This window comes from Schizosaccharomyces octosporus (genome assembly GCF_000150505.1).
Source record: "Schizosaccharomyces octosporus yFS286 unplaced genomic scaffold supercont6.3, whole genome shotgun sequence".
In the NCBI taxonomy this organism is placed as follows: Eukaryota; Fungi; Ascomycota; class Schizosaccharomycetes; order Schizosaccharomycetales; family Schizosaccharomycetaceae; genus Schizosaccharomyces; species Schizosaccharomyces octosporus.
Window position 1 is genome coordinate 870460 of NW_013185621.1, and position 20829 is coordinate 891288.

The following is a 20829-nucleotide window of genomic DNA, read 5'->3' on the forward strand; positions in this document are numbered from 1 at the left end:
GTTGGGTACTTCACAAATTGTGTCGGTAGTTTCTGTCAATAGAAGAAACGCATCTTGCAAAGTAATAAGTCTTTATATTTTTCTGTGAATTCAAATACTAATTTATAGTTCTGACCAGCTTCGAGAGCGTTTTAAGAACTTTGACACTTAACACTGCAGAAACGCACCGGATTTCCTACATAGAGATAACAATTATAATTGTTTAATTGAATAAAAAATATGACTGGAGCATCTTTAAATCGTCTCAGTGCTTTGTCACATACCCTTAAAAAACAATTTACATCTAAGCGTATTTCTGTTGGAGTTATCGGCTCTGGTAATTGGGGTACTGCCATCGCAAAAATATGTGGAGAAAATGCTGAAGCTCATCCTGAATTGTTTCATCCTCAAGTCCATATGTGGATGTATGAAGAAAACGTTGAGTATCACGGTGAAAATCGAAAACTTACCGAAGTATTTAATTCAACTCATGAAAATATAAAGTATTTGAAGGGTGTACAGTGTCCCTCAAATGTTTATGCGAACCCCGATATTCGCGACGTTGGAGCCAGAAGTGATGTCCTTGTGTGGGTCCTTCCACATCAATTCGTTGTGCGAGTTTGCGATCAACTGAAAGGACACTTGAAGAAGGATGCTGTTGCTATTTCTTGCATTAAAGGTGTTTCAGTTAACTCAGACCGCGTTCGTCTTTTTTCAGACATCATTCATGAACGCACCGGTATGTACTGTGGTGTTCTATCGGGTGCCAACATTGCCAGTGAAGTAGCAAAGGAAAAGTTTTGTGAGACTACCATCGGATATGATCCTGACAATTCGGTAAATCCTTTATATACTCCCAACACCATACGTTCCTTGTTTAATCGTCCCTATTTCCGTGTTCAAATGGTCAAAGATGTTCCAGGGGTGGCCTTGGGTGGTGCTTTGAAGAACATAGTAGCCGTTGCTGCTGGTATCATAGATGGACTTGAATTGGGTGACAATACAAAATCAGCTATTATGAGAATTGGTCTTTCAGAAATGCAAAAGTTTGGAGCTATGTTTTTTGATTGTGATCGTCTTACCATGAGTGAAGAATCTTGTGGTATTGCCGATTTGATTACCACTTGCCTTGGTGGTCGTAACCGTAAATGTGCTGTTGCATTTGTCAAAACTGGAAAGCCCATGCATATATTGGAAAAAGAGCTTCTTAATGGTCAGAAATTGCAAGGTGCAGCTACTGCTAAAGAAGTTCACGAATTTTTGGAGCATCAAAATAAGGTGGATGAATTTCCATTATTTAAAGCCGTGTATGACATCGTTTTCAAAAATCTTCCTCCCAACAAACTTCTGGAGGCTATTTAATTACACAGAATTTTTTTGATATTCGTATAATCTTTCTAGTTTCATTTCACGCTAAGTCGATGGTTAAACGAGTAGTAAGAAGTTTCGACTACATTAGACTGAAAGATAACATAGAATAAGATTATACGTGAAACTTTGGAATTCACTTTATTTGCTTTGAGAAAATATATTGCGGATTGTAATTTGTTTATTCCTACGTTTATTAACTTACAGTATTTACAACAAATAAATCAATTATATCTTATTTTTCAAAATTCTCCAAAAAAACTGGACTCCTAAAGTGTTCATAATGTGTAAATTAAAACCGTCCAGGTAGTCTTGGTTGAATTCCTTTCACTTTACTTTCCCATTACTTTTACAAAAGTTGCTATACACTAATAGGAGATTGAGTTGAAAGCTAACCTTCTTTTACTTGATTTTATTTCTATTTTTGTATAAATTAATAATTAAATGCTCGTTACTGTCTAAATTCAATTTTTGGAGATTTGTTACCATCGAAGCAAGAGCGTGTTGCCAACAGACTAACAGACTGCGGTTTTAATTTCAATTTGCAGGTTTTGTATTTTATACTAATATCTGAAAGAGTTTACTCAACTTTGATTTCGTTGATTTACAGACGTTCAATTTTTGCATTTCACCGGTCTCAAGAAAAAAAAGCAGGTTTTGTATTTTCTTTAATACTTTCGCTTTCACCGATTACACGTATATCTTCATCGGTCTTTCGATAACCAAGGTGTCATTCGCGTAGTTTGTTAAAAATTACAAAAACAATGGAATCACTTGAAAGCGTTAGTACGAATAATGGATCTTCGGTGAAGAAAAGCTGGTGGTGGAGTACGAAGAGGAAGGGATATCAAGCTCCAGGTCCTTCAAGAAGTAGCTCATCTGGAAGGAGATCATCAGATGAAATAATTCCGGATGAATTAGTTGTTCTTGATGAGTCCTCCTTATGCAACGTTCCCATGGAACTTCCTACAGGCGTGTCTAATGATATAGCTTCAAAAACTTTTTCTAAGCTCTCTCGTGAGGACCAGATGCTTAGTTTACGACTGAATTCTGTTCATGAATCAATGTTCAAGAAAGTTCCGCGTCAATTTACGGATGCCCTTCTTGATCCTGGTCCTCCAAGTAAGGAAAAGCAAGCTGTTCTCTCTGTTGGTAGACCCTCTTGGCTTCCTCCCAAGTCAAAAGCGGAAGAAAAGCGACACCTGCGAGAGTTTGAACAAATAAGGAAATCCGCTTTAAAGCACGATAAACTAAATGAAAAGGAAAAGATAAAACAAATGGAACAACAGAGAAAAAAGAATCAACAACTTATTCAACTTTGGGATCGTTATATCTTTCGTTATTGGCCTGATAGCCTTACGTCCTCCAAAGTAGCCGGTGTTTGGAGAGAGGGTATTCCTTTGCGTATTCGTGGTAAGGCTTGGCAAAAAATTATTGGAAACCCCCTGCAGTTAGATTACCAATCTTTCTTTCTTGCATGTGAATGTGCAAAAAAAATCGCACATTCCAATGAAAATATTCAGACACAAGAAACCAATATGTTCCGTTATGATAAGAGTGCCCTCGAAGTGGATATAGAATGCACGATGCCCCAATTACATTTATTTCAGAAAGGAGAGGCACTTCACAAAGATTTGGTACAGTTAGTTTCGGCTTTCTCGGCGTATCGATACAACGTCCGTTATGTTCCTGGTAGTACTTTTATTGGTGCCTTGTTATTATTAAATATGAATTTGACATCTGCTTTCAATGCGATGGTTAACCTTTTGGACCGTCCTTTTATGCAAGCGGTTTATACTCAGGATAAAGAAGCGTTGGCTTCGTTTACAAATTTATTTTTAAGTTCTTTAAAGAAGTCACTCCCAGAATTGGCAACTCATTTTCAATTCACTTTACAAATTCAACCAGATCAATATTTATATCCTTTATTGCAAAGATTTTTCATTCCCATGAACTCGGTTGAGATTTCCTCTCGAATTATGGATTGTTATCTGTTTGAAGAAGATCCATTCTTGATTAAAGTCTTTGTGGCATTGTTTTCGCAATTGAAATATAAGTTGCTAGAAACCGATTTTCGTTTATTGCAGAATACTTTGTTTTATCAACGATGGGAGCTTGGTGAAGAGGATGAGTTTATGAAAAATGTATTCGAGGCTTCTATCTCTTAAAACAATTTCAAAAGTAAAACTCATATCTTTATTTATTTTGCATAGGATAAGAATTGCTAGTTATACCAGAATACTTTAAGTGAAAATATATTGAGTATAGAATTTATTATTGACAGATTCACAAATATATAGAAAACATACGTCAGGTGTCGTTTTTGGAATTATGATGTTCGTAACATTAAGCAACAACTGAAATAAAGGAAAGAAGATCTAAAAGTTGAAGAGACTCGTCAGCCCCATCCGTAAGGCGCTTATCAACTTCTGATAACTTTAAGAAAATCTTGTGCTTTGCTGGACTGCTGAGTGTTTCTTCACTTATTAAAACATCATGTAGCTGCGATAAAATAATCCCTGTTGAGTAACCTTCTGCTTCTACTTCGCGGGTCATGGCTTCAATTTTAACAATATTCTTTGTGTAGGCAGTATCAAGCAGACCGCGAATAATACTTGAAGGAACTGCCCCCGCGAGTTCAATTATACTCGCTACAGTTATTGGGGTTCCCTGATGAAGAGTGGCGGCACTTTGTAAAAATGTAATTGCTTTTCTCATATCACCGCCAGAATATTCTACGAGTGCATCAACAACACCAGTTTCCATTTGAACATTTTGATCGGTCGCAATAAATTCAAGCCTCTTTTTGATATTTTCTGAATCCAAAGGCTTGAATCGGTATTTACTACAACGGCTTGCTAGAGGATCAATGATTCTAGTCATATAATTGCAGATTAAACAGAATCTGGTAATTTTTGCATACATTTCCATAGTTCGACGAAGTGCTGCTTGAGCATCTTGAGTCATGGAATCAGCCTCATCAAGGATAATAATTTTAAAAGGAGGGCATGGATATCCATCTACTGAATTCGAAACTGTTGTCTTGGCAAAAGTTTTCACCTTGTCTCGGATAATAGAGATACCTCGCTCATCGGAAGCATTCAATTCCAAAATTCTTGATTTCATAAGTTGAGGCCCGAAAAGCTCGCGGGCCAAGGCTAAGATTGTTGAGGTTTTTCCTGTACCAGGAGAGCCATAGAAGAGCATGTGTGGTAAATTGCTAGACAACAAAGTCTTTTTCAGCACCTGGACAGTAGCTTCCTGAGAAGACACTTGGTCTAAAGATTTGGGACGACTTCATATCGCGTCAGTTTTAGAAGTTACTTGTCATACCTTTTATTTACTTACTATAGTTCTACCCAGGGGACCGATTTTTTTGATTCTTGTTCAGTTTGCTTCGACCTGGGGACAAAGAAGGACATTTTTATTTTATATTTTCAGGAGAAATGGCAAAACCCAATTTTTTAAAGATAAAAAGAAAAAAAACAAGAAGAGCTTGCACCGGTACTAGTCGCGCCTTGAGAATAAAGAGGAACAACGAGTGCGTAAAAAATAGTTTCTGTTATTCTAAGTAAGTATGGGAATATCAATGATTAGAAGTTATTATGTTTATAAACAGAAACGCATTTGAAGAGTATGTCTATGAACTTCAAATATTATAAGTTTCTATTGAAAAATTAAAAGCATCGAGGGCAAAAGTATGCACAACAGGAAATGCCAGAACGCTAGGATTAGGATTAGCAATAGGATGACTTGTCAAAATTGAAATTATGAGGGAACCGAAGGATTAGCAACTTCATTTTTATTTTTATTTAGTAAATTTGTTAAAAGGGAGGAAGAAATTGGTTTATTCGACAGTTTCAAAAAATGGGTGAATAGGGCGTGGAATCTGTCAACAAAATGGTATCGATGCTCTAGTTGTAAGTCAGACAGCTTCTTTAGTAAAAAAGTAAGCTCAAAAAGCTTCGTGTTTTCAATCAACTCAGCGTTCAAACCTGAAAAGTTTTCAATTTTTTCTAGTATACAATGGACATCAGCCATTTCGGACTCAGTAGGGTAGTGATTGAAAGTAAGAAGAATTTTTTGTAACTTATACCGATAATATAGTAAAGTCTTTGCTCGAGCGTAGTAGGCCCGAGCGTAAAGTTCAGCTGTACTAAGAGGCTGATTTAGCTGAACCTCTAAAGAGAACATTGGGAGCTTTGGAGAGGAACGAGTGATTTCCTTTTCTCCTTCATTCAATTCTTCTTTTATCTCTTGCTTTTCTAACAGTGTATGGGTCGGGGCAATCGTCTGGCTTTTCTTTCGAATGAATCGGCCATGAGAATCACGAGTCGAAGTTTTTGCTTTTTCTTTATTGTGGGTTATGTTTGCTTTCTTTTTGTCATTCAAATCTTTTCGAGCTTCTAATGGTGAAGTTATGTGCTCATTTTCATAATCTTCAGATTCTTCATCTTCGTCCGGTTCCTCAGCGTCAGAAAACGAACAATCGTTTCTGATAGATTCCTCAATCGTCTCAATAGTGTGTCTAATATGTGAAGTAAACCGATTCGATTCCAGTACATATAAGCATTCATACAAATCCAAACAACCAACATTGCTTACCGGAATAATTGCATAATCTCTAGAAGGAAGGAATTGTACTGCCAATCCCTTGTATTTCGGTAATCGTTTCAATATGTCCGAAGGTATATCTTCTCTGCGGACAATTCTTGAGGGCCACCATGGATAGTGACTATACTTAACCAAAATATATTTCCCTATTTTGTAGTATTCACTTGGCTTTCTATTTGGCTCATACCTTTTCAATGACCAACGCCGATCCTGCCTAACTTGCTTTTGAAGATTCCTTAGCGAGCTTTCTGTCTTTGGCTTCTTCACAGGCTTTTGTTTATTTAATGACTCCTTCGAACCTTTTTGATTGTTTGGTCTTTTTAAATTTGTATCGTAACATTGATTTGCAGCTCTTGTCGTTACCATGACGAATCTTTGTAAGGCCAACAAATAAGCTCACTTAAATGTGAACAACTACCAGCTTCAACCTAAAATGTTCAGTCAGTCGTTAGTCTTATAAATCTCTCAGAAATAGATGTAACGGCTTTCTTCTTTTTTTGAAATTCCTCCAAAGGATGAACGAGAATAATGTGTTGCAGGGATATTGTTCTTTGTGATAATGTACTGCCTTATAACTGCTTAATAAATAAGCATCCAAACTTGGTAGAATTAAATTATTAAATATGTAGCAATGATTCATCAAATAAATAAAGCTTTACACTCAAATAGAGATAAAATAAATACATAACACAGTCATAAGTTTGCACTTTACAAACCACTCCGTTTTACTTGAAATACCCCTTTCTACTATATTTTACCGAGTTTCACTAGAACTCTTTAAGCTCGTATCACGTCCACATGTGGGCAAGCTAACGAAACCTTTACCAACATTATGTCGAGCGGTAAGTTGAAAGAATCATACGAAATGCGAGGGTATTCTGACATTAAAGTAGTAGAAGATGCTGATCTGGAGAACCTACGTGCCCAGAGAGAGCAATTGAAGAAACAGCGAGAAGAATCAAAAAATTCGACGCTGAAAACACCAAGTATTGCAGGTACCCATGATTCTCATCATTTACAATATGATACTCATATATATAATACCAGCAATGTAAACGATGAATATGAAAGAGCAATTGATGTTCATGACGACGAATATGAAGAGAATAATACAGGTTTGCCAGACGGAGTCGATACGAGTAGACCTCTGGTGCGTCAATATGAAGCTCCAAAGGAGCTTCTTACGGAATATGCTGATGTAAATTACGATCCAATGGCCGAAACACAATCGAAAAAACAAATTCAGGATCGGGAGTCGGACTATCAAAAGCGGCGGTTTCAAAGAAGATTAGGTCCAACAAGAAATGATGCCTTTCGCGAGGATGGGAAAATGGATGGTGGATGGTCATATACCGATGCCATGCGGGAGGTTGAGCTGGAGAAGGAAGAAGACAGAGTGTACCGAGAAATTAATCAAAGAAGACGAGAGGGAACGTTAGAAGAAGAAGGATATAAGGATATTCCAGAAGAGAAGAAGCGTACAGTGGAGAACGTTTCCACTGAGCCCACTCCAAAACCCAAAAGGTCGAGATGGGATCAAGGCCCTCCCAAGGTAGGTGAAACAATGGCTCCTGCTAGGCGATCTCGATGGGATAAAGCTCCTGAAGCTTCTCCGATTTCTGATTATGTGGCAGAAAATGGCATTAAAAAATTAGAGTCTATTTCTCATGAACAGCAAGTTCCTATTCAGCGTAGAATAACAGATGAAGAACTAAATTCTTTACTTCCTTCAGAAGGATATGTTGTTTTGGAACCCCCTGCAGGCTACATCGAGTCTATACATCCTGAAGTGAATGAAAAGGAACCTATAGTAGATACGTATCACATCCCTGAAGAGCAGCAATTGCCTCAGCAGAGAGAATTGCCTGCTACATTACCTACAGAAGTTCCTGGTGTTGGTGACCTAGCCTTCTTTAAACAAGAAGACGTTAAGTATTTTGGAAAATTACTTCAAACAAAAGACGAAGCTGATTTGTCAATTGCCGAGCTTCGAGAACGGAAGATTCTTAGACTTTTATTAAAAGTAAAAAATGGTACTCCTCCCATGAGAAAGAGTGCTTTACGTCAATTGACAGATCAGGCTCGTGATTTTGGTGCTGCTGCTTTATTTAATCAAATTCTTCCTTTGTTAATGGAACGAACTTTAGAAGACCAGGAACGTCATTTGTTGGTGAAAGTAATTGACCGGATTTTGTACAAACTTGATGAGTTAGTTCGTCCCTTTACACATAAAATTTTAGTCGTCATTGAGCCTCTATTAATTGATGAAGATTATTATGCACGTGCCGAAGGTAGAGAAATTATTAGTAATCTGGCAAAAGCTTCTGGTCTGGCTCATATGATTGCTACTATGCGACCGGATATAGACCATGTTGATGAATATGTCAGAAATACGACTGCTAGAGCATTTTCAGTCGTTGCCTCTGCTCTTGGCGTTCCTGCCCTACTCCCATTTTTGAAAGCAGTATGCCGCAGTAAGAAATCTTGGCAAGCCAGACACACCGGTGTCCGTATTATACAGCAAATAGCTTTGCTAATGGGATGCTCGGTTTTACCGCATTTAAAGAGTTTGGTTGAATGTATTGGTCATGGCCTAGAAGATGAACAACAAAAAGTAAGAACTATGACGGCCCTGGCTCTATCCGCATTAGCTGAAGCGGCTACTCCGTATGGTATTGAGGCTTTTGATTCCATTCTTAAGCCATTATGGTCTGGCGTTCAACGCCATCGTGGTAAGAGTCTAGCTGCTTTCTTAAAAGCAACCGGGTTTATTATTCCTTTAATGGAACCTGAATATGCTAGTCATTTTACTAAGAGGATTATGAAGATTGTTTTGAGAGAATTCAGTTCTCCCGATGAAGAGATGAAAAAAATTGTTTTAAAAGTTGTCTCTCAATGCGCTTCTACAGACGGTGTTAGTTCGGAATATCTAAAAACAGAGGTTTTACCAGAATTCTTTCATTGTTTCTGGTCTCGAAGAATGGCTTCTGATCGTCGTAGCTATAAACAAGTTGTTGAAACAACTTTCGTTTTAGCTGGTCAGGTTGGTGTTTTACAAATCGTAGACAGGATTGTGAACAATTTCAAAGATGAGTCTGAACCTTATAGAAAAATGACAGCTGAAACTGTTGGTAAGGTAATTGGCTCTTTAGGTGTATCTGAAATTGATGAACGAACAGAAGAATTGCTGCTGGACGGTGTTCTTTTTGCGTTTCAAGAACAGTCTGTCGAAGAAAATGTGATCTTGAACTGTTTCAGTACTGTCGTAAATTCGTTAGGGGTACGATGTAAACCTTATCTTCCCCAAATTGTTTCTACCATATTGTATCGGTTAAACAATAAATCCGCGAATGTTAGAGAACAAGCTGCTGATTTAGTATCTAGAATTACAGTCGTGATGAGAGCTTGTGGTGAAGAAGCTTTGATGAGAAAGTTAGGTGTTGTCCTTTATGAGTATTTAGGTGAGGAGTACCCTGAAGTTTTGGGATCAATATTAGGGTCTTTGAAGGCAATCGTTTCCGTCGTTGGTATGTCCTCAATGCAACCTCCGATAAAAGACTTGTTGCCTCGTCTTACACCTATTTTGAGAAATAGACATGAAAAGGTTCAAGAGAATACCATTGATCTTGTCGGCAGAATTGCTGACAGAGGTTCCGAGTTTGTTTCTGCTCGCGAATGGATGCGTATTTGTTTCGAGTTAATTGATATGTTGAAAGCTCACAGGAAAAGTATTCGAAGAGCAGCTATCAACACCTTTGGTTATATTTCTAAAGCTATTGGCCCACAAGATGTTTTAGCTACATTATTGAACAATTTGAAGGTTCAAGAGCGTCAAAATCGTGTTTGTACTACGGTAGCTATTGCAATCGTAGCTGAAACTTGTATGCCTTTTACTGTCATACCTGCATTGATGGCAGATTATCGAACCCCAGAAATGAACGTTCAAAATGGTGTTTTGAAGTCATTGGCTTTCATGTTCGAGTATATTGGTGAACAAGCACGCGATTATGTTTATGCAATTACTCCTCTGTTAGCAAACGCATTAATGGACCGGGACGCTGTCCATAGACAAACCGCAGCTTCGGTGGTGAAGCATTTGTCATTAGGCTGCGTAGGTTTAGGAGTTGAAGATGCAATGATTCATCTACTAAATCTTCTTTGGCCAAATATTTTGGAAGAATCACCTCACGTCATTAATGCTGTACGCGAAGGAATTGATGGTATTCGCAATTGCGTTGGCGTAGGTGTCGTTTTGGCTTATTTAATGCAAGGACTCTTTCATCCAAGTCGAAAAGTTCGTAATACTTATTGGACTTCGTATAATTCCGCATACGTCCAAAGTGCTGATGCTATGGTCCCTTACTATCCACATGTTGAAGATGATCAATTCAATACTTACGAATTTAAACCGTTGCATATCTGTATTTAAGTAAAGCGCGGTTCTACGAACAATTTATAATATCAACCAAATTTGGATTTGAGATGGTCTGTACATATATGTATAATAATAAAGTTTGTTAATAAATTTTGGTAAGGGAAGGAAACATAAAATAGCACGTATATATAAAGTTAAAATACATAATTATCCACATTAGTTTAGTGCTATATAATAAATAGTAGATGGCTTAGGTAGAAATTCCCATTCCTAACCAAATAATGAGTAGTAAGTTCAATGCAGTAAGAAACAACCAAATTAACCAGGTAAGTATAGTCATGGGCCAACCCAAGCTTAAATCATGAACATCTCTAATAACTTCACCTGTTTCTTCGTCGACCTTTTCTGAGTAAATAGACATTACTTTACGAGAACAAGTAAACATCACAAGAGGAAAAGTTAAAATAGGAAGTAAAATGGAGAGACAAACTTGACTAGCATTTAATACTGCGTTCAATCCGCTTTGACCTACAGCAGCAGCAACAACTAGGCAAGGGATGATGGCTATAGACCTGGTAAGGGTTCGTCGAATCCAAGGACGTAAGTTCCAGTTGATATAACCCTCACTAACCATTTGACCGGCGATAGTACAAACATAACCGGCGCTCATACCCGAAAATAAAAGAGCTACCGCAAAAAGCTTACCACAGGAAAGAGAGACATATTTGGTAAGTAATTCGTATATAGAAAAAAGATCCGAGGTGTCAGCGTTGCTAGTGTTATAAAAGACAGCTCCTGCAACAATTAAAATACTGGAATTGGTAAATAAGGCAAATGTAAAGAGTGAAAGTACGACTTCGACTACAGAATACGTCAAAGAATGTCTTATGGTTTGGATAGAAGGTCTATAGTCAGAGCAATCTCCCACGGGGACGTAATTTCCTGATCGAACATCGAAATCCCTCAAACGAGTTTGCACAAGACCAGATCCTAGAAACAAAGAATGAGGCATGACGGTAGCTCCTAAAATTCCGATACTACTATATAGACCTTCGCGCGAGAAAACTGTGGAACTCGGAAGAAATCCTTTGAAAACATGGCCGGCTCCGCCTATATGGACACGGCCAAGAACAACAGCAAATGAAATAGCCACGACGAGTACCAACATGGCAACAGCGGCTTCAAATATGCGAACACCTAGCATGGAACCCTCCGGACGCCAAGCGATTAGTACAAGTAATACATCCAAGATAGTAATAACAACACCAGCAACGAGAGGAATTTTCATTAAAATTTTTAAAGCAACCGCAGTACCGATGACCTCCGCGATATCCGTAGCGACAATGGCGATTTCGGCCAAGATGTAGAAGGTTATGCAAACGTACTTATGATACTGTTCCCGACAGTTTCTTGCTAAGTCAAAGCCAGTTACAGAACCCAAGCGGCAGCATAGGGACTGTAAGTAAACAGCAAATAGGTTTGCTATGAAAACGATAAACAGAAGTTTATACTGAAATCGCGCACCAGCATCCAAATCCGTAGAATAGTTACCAGGATCAATATACGCAACAGCAATTAAAAATCCGGGTCCTATGAATTTGCAGTACTCGCGAATTTCATAGCTACATTTTTTCCAATATTTGGAAAGTTTGGTTTGTTTTTCACTTGAATGCTCGAACGATCCTTCATCGTCAGAAGGCAAATATGTGGAACGATCGTTATTTGCAAAATTAAAAGATCTTGTAACTGTTAAAGATTCCAGTGACTTCATTTCTATCATATCCTTTGAGTCGAGATTAGAAGGCATAAGATTAATAACAGTAACGTTATTAGATTTAACAAAAAGAAAAAGAAAAAAAGATAAAATCTAATTAGTAACAAATCAATTACTCAAATGTCCCTTTCCTCTAGGATCCGCAATTTTAAGCAAGGTCCTTACAAAACGTCTAGTAATTGAAAGCAAGGCAATTAGAATCAAGTATAAAAGAATATAGCAATAAAAGTCATGAACTAGTCAATTTCTAGCTTTCCTTTTTCGATTTTCAGAAAAATTTCGAAGGATTTTACATATAACCCAAGTGTTAGCCAGCAAAACACTCCCTTCACTCTGTCGTTCAACCAGAAAGCAAAATAATGAAAATTGACTTTTTTATCCCCTTGTCTACTAATAAGCTCACTTCATTGACCTTCTTGTCTTTTGATGAGTAAAGGCCAACTCTTAATGTTTATGAGCGTCACTAAGAAGAAAGGGCGGAATAGGGTGACAATGTTACTTAGTTTTCTACCGATCAGTCCATTGACAAACAAGTATGAGACTAATGCAGGACGGTATGAACAACAGAATTTAATTTTATTATTACATTAAATCAAAATACATTCCATTAAATTGTCTGACATTCTACTGATTTGCTTTCAGTGACCAAGTTACACCGTATACTGGATGATTTGATCGGAAAAGAAGTCATTGAGAAGGATCCATTTATAAGTGAAAGTAAAACTATAAAAGAATGTACGTACGGGTTTATTTCAAAATAGCTTTTTATAAATTAAGCTCATGAACCTGTAAAGCAAGTTCAGCGTTAAAGAAACATCATAGGTGAATACCATAGATTTAAAGAAATCATTTACATGCGTATAGAAAAGACGGAACTTATGTTTTTGTTTGCTCAGCAAGCGACTCATGAAAACTTAAGGGGCCCAAATAAGATAGATGGCGGTAGCAAGAACCAAAACTAAAACGGTGATGATTGCAACACGCATGTACATAATAGAACTATCAAAATTGTAGGAGATTTCTACAAACTGAGATGGACTTCCATCAATGACATTGGTACTCTCAAAAGTGTAAACTTGACGGCCTTTTGTGTCCAAGAATTTGTGAACAGTCTCCACCCTTGTGGAGTCGACTGTTACAGGCATTTTCACGGAAACGTTAGTAGCACCCTCAGGAAAAACATAGGACCAGACAGCTTTTTCAAACAGTAGCTCACCGGGAACCCAGGTGAGAGGAAGTCTAATCACAGTTTGCTCATCCTCTTGTTTAGCAAAGGTAGAGTAGGGCATCGACCAAGCCAAATTGTACAAATAATTCCATCCACCAAAAACGGGATAACGAGGAAGCAATTCCAACACGGTCTGTTTAGGCTCGGTACGCATATGGGAAGTGGTAATATTGCCAACTTCATCCGTGTACGAAACATCGCTTACGTCTTTGGGTAAAGTGATGAGGAAACGGTTGATGGCAGTGGATACGGGGTTGTAAAAGTTCTTCATGTACCATCTGGCACGATCAAAAGGATTCTTTAATTTCGCAGAGCGGTTCTCGACAATAATTCGCTCGGAAACATCAATCTTTTGGCGATATTCATGAAGTTCGACTTGCATTTTGAAGTCGAGAGCATTGGGAAGAGGATTAGTGTGTTCAAAACGAACTTGAATTTCTTCCTCAGAATCGCCGGGAACAACGAGGGAGCGAGTTTCATAGACAAGCGTATTCCCCTTACGAGCAGGAGATTCTTCAAATGTTGTGAAAGACTCAATTTCGGAAGATGGAAGTATAAAGCGAGTACGCTGTTGTTCCGTAGGATAAACACTATCAAGGAACCTAGAAGTCTTGTACACCAAATATTGAGCATCATCTTGATCAATAGCAGCGGGAAGAGGACGGAATCCATGAATAAGACTAGCTTGGACAGTAATTGTAAGGCTTTGACCAGGCTGAACGGGAGTTTCCAAGAAAATATCAAAGGATTCATCATCCACCTTCGTAATTAGGGCCTTCTTTTTTGAAAGCTCCTTAATTACAGCTTGTATTTCAGCAACCTTTTCATTTTCATTTAAATGTTGATGATAACGATAAACGCTTTCAGGTTCATTACCTTCATTGACGATGATTAATGAATTTGTTTCCCTAATGAATGTAGATCGTAAATCTATGGATCGAATCGCATTGCTGTTCTTCCAGACTTGTTCTGCAAAAACAAAACCAACAATTAATGTCCATAAAAAGGCCTTCAAAAACCACATTTTGACGGGTTATTTTTCACAGACTTATTATTCGTGCTCGCAACTTGTAAGGACTCTACGGATAAAGTTAGTCATTCATTCTTCTCAGAAACTTCTATTTCTCTAAATTCTTACAATCCTTTCAAAAATAACCCGAAATTCTAGTTTTATGTAGTATGCAACTGGTAAATACTTGAAGCTGAAGTGTTCCATTCCCATATACCGAACTTCCTTAGGCCTCTATAAAAGAATACTTACGGTTTTATATGCATCATTCTGAGGAAGATGAAAGAGTAGAAAATACTCGAAAGAGATTTAAAATGCTGCAATAAAGAGTGTAAATGTATGAAGAGTGAAATCTGTCTACTTATTTCTTTATGGTTACGAAAAGGATTGACTTCTGCGCTTCTCATTTCCTCAATTCAAATCTACGTGTGATCGTATGCAGCAGCACGAAGAATGTATTTATATACTGTTCTTTAATAAATAATATGAAGAAATTATAGGCCTCTTTACTGTTGAATGAAATTCACAAAATCTATTATTCGCTTATAAACAAGCTTGAACTAAGCGACGTAAGGTATCTTTCAGGAAATGGAGAATTTTCACCTTCCCTTTGTACTACAGTGCAAGGACTTAGTATCTACCGAATTTAAGAAAAAACATCGGAATTAGATTATTAAGGGAAATATGAGTGTTGAAAGAACTATTTACAGCGTTAAAATTGATAAAGAGCGCGTCCCTCTTTTCGATGAAGACTTTTATCAAGGGTTTCGCAGCGAAATGACCGTTCAATTTACCATGGCTGCCCTAGACCCAGCAGGAAAATCAAATGAGCCTGTTACTGTCAAGGTGATTACTCGCCTTCAACATTCTGAAGATGAAGGTGAAGGTGAAGAAAAGGAGGACGAAGAAGAACAATTTGTACTCTGCACTCTCAAGAAAGGAGTCGTTTACCAGCAGCCAATTGATCTAGTGTTTTCTCCTGGTGAAGAGGTATATTTTGAAAAAACTGGTGGTGCTACAGTCTATCTAAGCGGCTCTTGCACAGTTACCAATGTACCTGAAGATTCCGAGGACAGCGACATGGATGATTATGAAAGTGGAGATGACGAGGATTTTATCTTTAATGATGATGGTTTGAGTGAAGATGAGGATTTTGATATAGATGCTTCTGAGGATGAAGATGAAGAAGGTGGTGCTCGCATTGAAGAATTAAGAAGTGATGACGAGGAGCCTGAAGAGAAACAAGAGACTAAATCGGAAACACCTCAAAAGCAAGACAATCAAAATGAAAAGAAACAAGAAAAAACTGACTCGAAAAAACGTCCTTCAGAACAAGCTCCTGAACCGGAAGAAAAGGAGAAAAAGCAAAAGTCAGAGAAACCTGCAAAGACTTATGCAAAGAAAACATTAGAAGGAAACGTAGTCATCCAGGATAAGGTGATTGGCAATGGACCCGCCGCTAAAAAAGGAAAGCGTGTGTCTATGCGCTACATTGGTCGTTTGAAAAACGGCAAGGTATTTGACAAAAACATCAGCGGTAAACCTTTTGCTTTTAACTTGGGTTTGGAAGAAGTTATTAGAGGATGGGATCTCGGTATTGCTGGTATGCAAGTTGGTGGTGAACGTACTTTGAATATTCCTTCACTCATGGCTTATGGAGCTAAACGTCTCCCTGGAATCCCTGCCAACTCGGATTTGATTTTCGATGTTAAACTGTTGGCCGTCAACTAAACTTTAGTTACATTGGGTAATTTAATGGAAAAATAAAAAGGATAATATAAAATGGGTATTTTTGGTCGATAATGTTCAATATGATTGGTTTTATCTTTTATAATTCACTAAGTACATGTAATTAGTATGAACCCTTAGAAGTAGTGAAAAAACTGAAGTTCTACATAAAAATTGGCAGCTGATATTGTGAACTTGAATTCGGACTCCATGAAACACTATTTCAAATCTCATTACAATATATTTATATTTCCCACATAATTCCATTCACTGTTTAAAAACATACTATCCACGATCATCCTCGAAAGTTTGTCAAGACTGAAAATTCTCGATTCGTAGATGAGAAAGGACAGGAATATACTAATTTAATTGGCGGTATCGGCGTAATTACTCTTGAAACCAACAATGAATATGTTTAGGACTTCTTACAAAAGTGTTTCGACAAGAAACTTTCAGTGATGGGAGCCAAATCATACTTTGTTTTTCCTATTGCTTTCGGGGGGACAATATGGCAGTGTTTTCTCCAAACCACGAGCTCACACACAAGTTGACAGCTACATGCGTCGTCAAAGCAAACGAGAGTGCTGTCAAGTCATCTGGACTGGCAGCTCGCCATAAGCTCAACAAAGAACGATTTCTCTCTACCATCAACTCGTTTCATGGTAAGACCATCGTCAGCGTATTATAGGGTAGTAAAGAAATATGGCAAAAATTTCAAATTCTTCACCTTTGATGTGAATTATATTCCATATGGAGATTTACACGCACTTGGAGTTGCTCTGGTCTCTCATAATATACCGGCCTTTGTAGTATTACCTATCCAAGGCGAGGGCTGGTTCATTGTCCCTCCATTTAGTTATCTTGCCAACATACGTGAGCTTTGTACAAGGAATAAAATTTACCTTGTGTTGAATGAGATTCAAACAAGATACGGTCGTACAGATAAGTTTTAGGCATCTGAGCATGATAATGTTATTCCTTGACTGCACTTCTTTCACCAAAGGATTCTATGGAGGATTATTTTCTTTGAATACACACATTTCAAAGGAAGGATTATAGAAAGCTGATCATGGTACCGTTGAAACTGCATTTTTGCACACGGCTACTTACATACCAACAAAATACACTCGGTTTTACTTTAACCGTTTCACGAAAGTACAATGCAAATAAACTCATATATTAAATAAGTCCGTGGTAGAGCATAAAGATTGGCATCAAGCTTTTCCCTCTTCCTGCTTCCGTTTGAAACTTGGTGAGTTTTAGTTAATGATCTCGCCAGCAAACATCATGTTCAGGTTCATTGCTTGTTGAACAATTCTTGTTTCTTCTGCTTTCATCTTTCCTTATCCATTCCTGAAAACCATTTACGCAAAGAACTGGAAGCGTTTAAAACGCCGTCGCCGCTTTCGATTCCAAAGTCAGATGTCGTATCCACGAAATTTGTATAAGAATACTAAATAATCTTCACCGTTTATCGTCATATTTGTTTTTTTTTTCTTTTTTTTTTTGCTTTAATAATAATGATTTTATGAACAATTACGAATAACAATATGAATAGAACTTTATATACTCTATTAAAAGCCGAGTTTTTATATATTCATTAAGCAGATACTAAAAATATCTTTTGATTTATTCAGGAAGCTAAGCGAATGCTTTATTTTGAGTTCAATATTTGCAATGAAATATTTATTTAGTTCCATAACCAACGGATCATTTCTAGTTGTTGTAATCGCTCTCTTTCTCTTATTTTTCTTTGTATTTGTGGTTTCTAGTTGATTTATTCTTAGTTATTTACTCATTCATTTATTTGCTTTTCTACTTTACAACTTCTATGTCGCGAAGATACATTTTCCCATTATTGGAATCAGAGGAGATACTGGAATGCATAGCGGGTTTGGGAATTACATTCAGTAAAAAAGAGTTAGCTCAGCCAACGTCTCAGGCTGTAATTTCCTTATGTGAAGAGTTCCTAGACATGTTCATGGGGCTCACTAGTCAAGATTTGGAAGACAAGGCGAATTCTCTACAGGATACAATCGAAAACTTTGAGATTTTACGTGAATCACTAAGATTTATGTTTTTCTATAAGATGGCAAGTCAGTTTATGCAGAGTATATGCGTGGATGACTTTTCTATACAAGATTTAATTAAGCCTACTACCAATCGGTTAAAACGAATCCTTTCTGGTGTCATTAATTTCGCCAAGTTAAGGGAACAACAATTATTACTCTTTGAGCCCGATATCCAGAAACGGGAAAGTCTAATTGAAAACTATTCACTACTTAATACCCAAAGACAAACCCTTGAACAGGAAGTTTTGCTAAGCCAAGAAAAACGAGGACAAAATCAAGTTATTATTAAACAGAATGAAGAAAGAAATGATCAACTTTATCAGAATCTCTTGGAAATAAAAAGGATCTGTTCGCAAACAAAAGCCGAATATGATCAAATAAAGCAGGAAGCACTCGAGCTGAAGGTAAAACACCTTGAATTAGAAACTTTAATTTCAAATACATTGCAAGAAACAGAACAATTACAATCTTCTATTGTACATTCCCCCGAAAAACTTCAAATACGGATTTTGGATATGTCAGATCGTGTCCAGTTGGATCGGACACAACAGTTTGAACTTGATAAGAAATCGAAATATCTTCAATCAAAACTCAATGAATTGACTTTGACAGAAACTGATTTGAGTGCGTGCGTAAAGATATTAGAAGAATGTTTGGTCGAAGTGGACAAGCTTGAGCACGCTTCCAATCTTCTATCATCAAATCAAGAATTGTGTGAACAAGTCGATATCAATAAAAGGAAACTAGATTTTCGTAAGGAACAGCTGTTGAAGCAGTTGTCAAATGCACAAGAAAAGTTACAGCATGAGCAACAATCTAGAAACCAAAAATTAGAAGCGGCAAAGCAAAGGATGGATCAGATAAAGGAAGAATATCAAGAGCTGCTTCAGGTTAAATCCCAAAAAGCCCAAGAAGCCGACCAAAAGCAAACAATAATTGAAATGACAGAAAAGCAAATGGCCGATATGAAAAGAGAACTGGAGTCGCAAAGTTCGCAGATTAGCATCGAATTTGAAAAACTGAAAGCTCATGTTGAGCTTTATATCGCTGAGCTCTTACACACTATTCGCCGTTCGCAATGAAATCCTTTGTATCAAAGGTGTCTAACTGTATAATACTCAATTTTTAGTACTAATTTTTATTTCATACCTGAATGTTTAAACATAAATATTATTGATTACATGTCTTACAAAGTAATGCTAATAAATCAAAGACTTCTACGCTCTCATTAACTGTTGGTCAATGCCATGAGTTAGAACATTTTGCTGAAGACATGTTGGTTTTATAATTATCTACTGGATTACATTCAATTTTCGAAATGTAAATATTCAGTCTTGAATTATTACTAGGTATATGAACATACAAGGTAACAAAATCGCCTTTAGTTATATGCTTACCAAAACCAAATCCTAATCTACGATTATTAATTCACTTATAATGTGGAAACCATTGGAAAATAATCCCGAGATCTTAGAACCTTACCTGCAAAAATTAGGAATTCCAAATGCAGGTGTATTTGACTTATTTACGTTGGATGAAATTCCTGAATATATACCTCGTCCTGTAGGGGCACTTTTGTTGGTTCTTCCTTCTCCTGGTAAATTTGATAAGTCTCAAAATGAATCGAAACTTTTACCAGCTGATTGCAAGGAAGTGGTTTGGTTTCCTCAACTTGTATCCAATGCATGTGGTACTGTTGCCTTGATGCATGCTATAGCAAATGGAGATCTTTCCAAAAAAAGTTACTATTCAGACTTTACTTCTAACTTTTTAAAAAAAGCTAGAGAAGAGAAGGCCGACCAAAGAGCAAATATGTTAAAAAACTCTAAAGAGATAGCCACACTACACGCAGAATTTGCTGGTGCACCCGACGATGAAGAAGAAGGAGACGAAGAAGATGAAACCGACCTTCATTATCTTTGTTTTGTTAGGGGAACAGAGGCCAATGATCGCCATTTTTATGAATTGGACGGCCGTCGCGAAGGACCTATTCAACACCCCGAAATTGAAAAGGACTTACTAGATCCTAAAGTATTTTCCGTGATAAAAGGCTATATAGAGAAGACAAATTCTCCTTATTTTTCCCTAGTAGCTATTTCGGCTACAGACGACAATTAAAAGACGGTCGAGGCTTTCAATGTAAAAGTCTATGTCAAGTTTTTTTTTAATTTATTTCACGTTAAAGCACAACTATGTCACTTCATTCGATTCTTGTTTGTTTAGAGTATTAATTCGTTCAAACACACATTGATATTCTTGTGATATTTCCGTAAAGATGCTGCTTCTGATGATCGTCTTTGGTGAGTATGAGTCCTCTTCTTGCTGGCGGTTTTGTTTTATCTCTGTCTGTCTGTTTCTCTCTTTCCTTACATAGGGCTATTGCAGAATTTAGTTGCTCTCCATCTAACGATTTCAAATATCATTACGCTACTTGTTTTTCTCCTTTAGTTAATATAGTCATAACAACCAACTACACAAGATATTATTTACGTCTACCATCGAAATATCCTTCAAACATCAAAAGCTACACACCAACTGATGGATTTTCTAGCATCTTCAGAAGAGAACATTGTAAATGCTTGTAAACTTTATTAAACTAACTTGAAATAAAATATCTTTACAAGATCTGTTTCTTTGTCCTTAGAGATTCTTTTGTTTTAGTACTACGTTGTACGTACATTC

General features: G+C 37.2%; 11 protein-coding genes across 11 annotated transcripts; 7 read left to right on the forward strand and 4 right to left on the reverse strand.

The window, feature by feature from the left end:
• The first annotated feature begins 16 nt into the window (after positions 1-16).
• Positions 17-1633, forward strand: SOCG_04167 (glycerol-3-phosphate dehydrogenase Gpd2). The gene is made up of 2 exons (XM_013165009.1): positions 17-61; positions 109-1633. The coding sequence occupies exon 2, from the start codon at positions 220-222 to the stop codon at positions 1339-1341; it is 1122 nt and encodes a 373-aa protein (XP_013020463.1). The 5' UTR covers positions 17-61; positions 109-219; the 3' UTR covers positions 1342-1633.
• On the forward strand, positions 1582-3662 carry SOCG_04166 (GTPase activating protein). Its single transcript, XM_013165008.1, has one exon. The coding sequence runs from the start codon at positions 2112-2114 to the stop codon at positions 3513-3515; it is 1404 nt and encodes a 467-aa protein (XP_013020462.1). The 5' UTR covers positions 1582-2111; the 3' UTR covers positions 3516-3662.
• Positions 3663-3693: 31 nt separating this feature from the next.
• On the reverse strand, positions 3694-4769 carry SOCG_04165 (DNA replication factor C complex subunit Rfc2; the record flags this gene model as incomplete). Its single annotated transcript, XM_013165007.1, has 2 exons — positions 3694-4642; positions 4696-4769. The coding sequence occupies 2 exons, from the start codon at positions 4767-4769 to the stop codon at positions 3694-3696; spliced, it is 1023 nt and encodes a 340-aa protein (XP_013020461.1).
• A 346-nt stretch (positions 4770-5115) lies between these two features.
• SOCG_04164 (PWWP domain-containing protein) lies at positions 5116-6327 on the reverse strand (the record flags this gene model as incomplete). Its single annotated transcript, XM_013165006.1, has 1 exon — positions 5116-6327. One exon carries the CDS (start codon positions 6325-6327, stop codon positions 5116-5118), a length of 1212 nt encoding a protein of 403 aa, XP_013020460.1.
• A 453-nt stretch (positions 6328-6780) lies between these two features.
• SOCG_04163 (U2 snRNP-associated protein Sap155) lies at positions 6781-10551 on the forward strand. The gene is made up of 2 exons (XM_013165005.1): positions 6781-6803; positions 6855-10551. The coding sequence occupies exons 1-2, from the start codon at positions 6794-6796 to the stop codon at positions 10388-10390; spliced, it is 3546 nt and encodes a 1181-aa protein (XP_013020459.1). The 5' UTR covers positions 6781-6793; the 3' UTR covers positions 10391-10551.
• Positions 10445-12547, reverse strand: SOCG_04162 (nramp family manganese ion transporter). Its single transcript, XM_013165004.1, has one exon. The coding sequence runs from the start codon at positions 12141-12143 to the stop codon at positions 10587-10589; it is 1557 nt and encodes a 518-aa protein (XP_013020458.1). The 5' UTR covers positions 12144-12547; the 3' UTR covers positions 10445-10586.
• Positions 12548-12665: 118 nt separating this feature from the next.
• On the reverse strand, positions 12666-14525 carry SOCG_04161 (dolichyl-diphospho-oligosaccharide-protein glycosyltransferase). The gene is made up of 2 exons (XM_013165003.1): positions 14477-14525; positions 12666-14417 (listed from the first exon to the last, which is right to left on the reverse strand). Exon 2 carries the CDS (start codon positions 14360-14362, stop codon positions 13025-13027), a length of 1338 nt encoding a protein of 445 aa, XP_013020457.1. The 5' UTR covers positions 14363-14417; positions 14477-14525; the 3' UTR covers positions 12666-13024.
• Positions 14526-14614: 89 nt separating this feature from the next.
• On the forward strand, positions 14615-16210 carry SOCG_04160 (FKBP-type peptidyl-prolyl cis-trans isomerase). Its single transcript, XM_013165002.1, has one exon. It carries the CDS (start codon positions 15032-15034, stop codon positions 16076-16078), a length of 1047 nt encoding a protein of 348 aa, XP_013020456.1. The 5' UTR covers positions 14615-15031; the 3' UTR covers positions 16079-16210.
• A 373-nt stretch (positions 16211-16583) lies between these two features.
• SOCG_04159 (acetylornithine aminotransferase) lies at positions 16584-17028 on the forward strand (the record flags this gene model as incomplete). The annotated part of the gene is made up of 2 exons (XM_013165001.1): positions 16584-16737; positions 16886-17028. 2 exons carry the CDS (start codon positions 16584-16586, stop codon positions 17026-17028), a joined length of 297 nt encoding a protein of 98 aa, XP_013020455.1.
• Positions 17029-17906: 878 nt separating this feature from the next.
• On the forward strand, positions 17907-19229 carry SOCG_04158 (spindle pole body protein Nuf2; the record flags this gene model as incomplete). The annotated part of the gene is made up of 1 exon (XM_013165000.1): positions 17907-19229. One exon carries the CDS (start codon positions 17907-17909, stop codon positions 19227-19229), a length of 1323 nt encoding a protein of 440 aa, XP_013020454.1.
• Positions 19230-19581: 352 nt separating this feature from the next.
• On the forward strand, positions 19582-20704 carry SOCG_04157 (ubiquitin carboxy terminal hydrolase Uch1). The gene has a single exon (XM_013164999.1). The coding sequence runs from the start codon at positions 19585-19587 to the stop codon at positions 20263-20265; it is 681 nt and encodes a 226-aa protein (XP_013020453.1). The 5' UTR covers positions 19582-19584; the 3' UTR covers positions 20266-20704.
• The last annotated feature ends 125 nt before the right edge of the window (positions 20705-20829 follow it).

Bases quoted from the DNA above. Each gene is read 5' to 3' on its own strand.
- SOCG_04161 (XM_013165003.1), bottom strand. From the start codon at position 14,362: ATGTGGTTTTTGAAGGCCTTTTTATGGACATTAATTGTTGGTTTTGTT.
- SOCG_04167 (XM_013165009.1), top strand. From the start codon at position 220: ATGACTGGAGCATCTTTAAATCGTCTCAGTGCTTTGTCACATACCCTT.
- SOCG_04160 (XM_013165002.1), top strand. From the start codon at position 15,032: ATGAGTGTTGAAAGAACTATTTACAGCGTTAAAATTGATAAAGAGCGC.
- SOCG_04157 (XM_013164999.1), top strand. From the start codon at position 19,585: ATGTGGAAACCATTGGAAAATAATCCCGAGATCTTAGAACCTTACCTG.
- SOCG_04166 (XM_013165008.1), top strand. From the start codon at position 2,112: ATGGAATCACTTGAAAGCGTTAGTACGAATAATGGATCTTCGGTGAAG.
- SOCG_04162 (XM_013165004.1), bottom strand. From the start codon at position 12,143: ATGCCTTCTAATCTCGACTCAAAGGATATGATAGAAATGAAGTCACTG.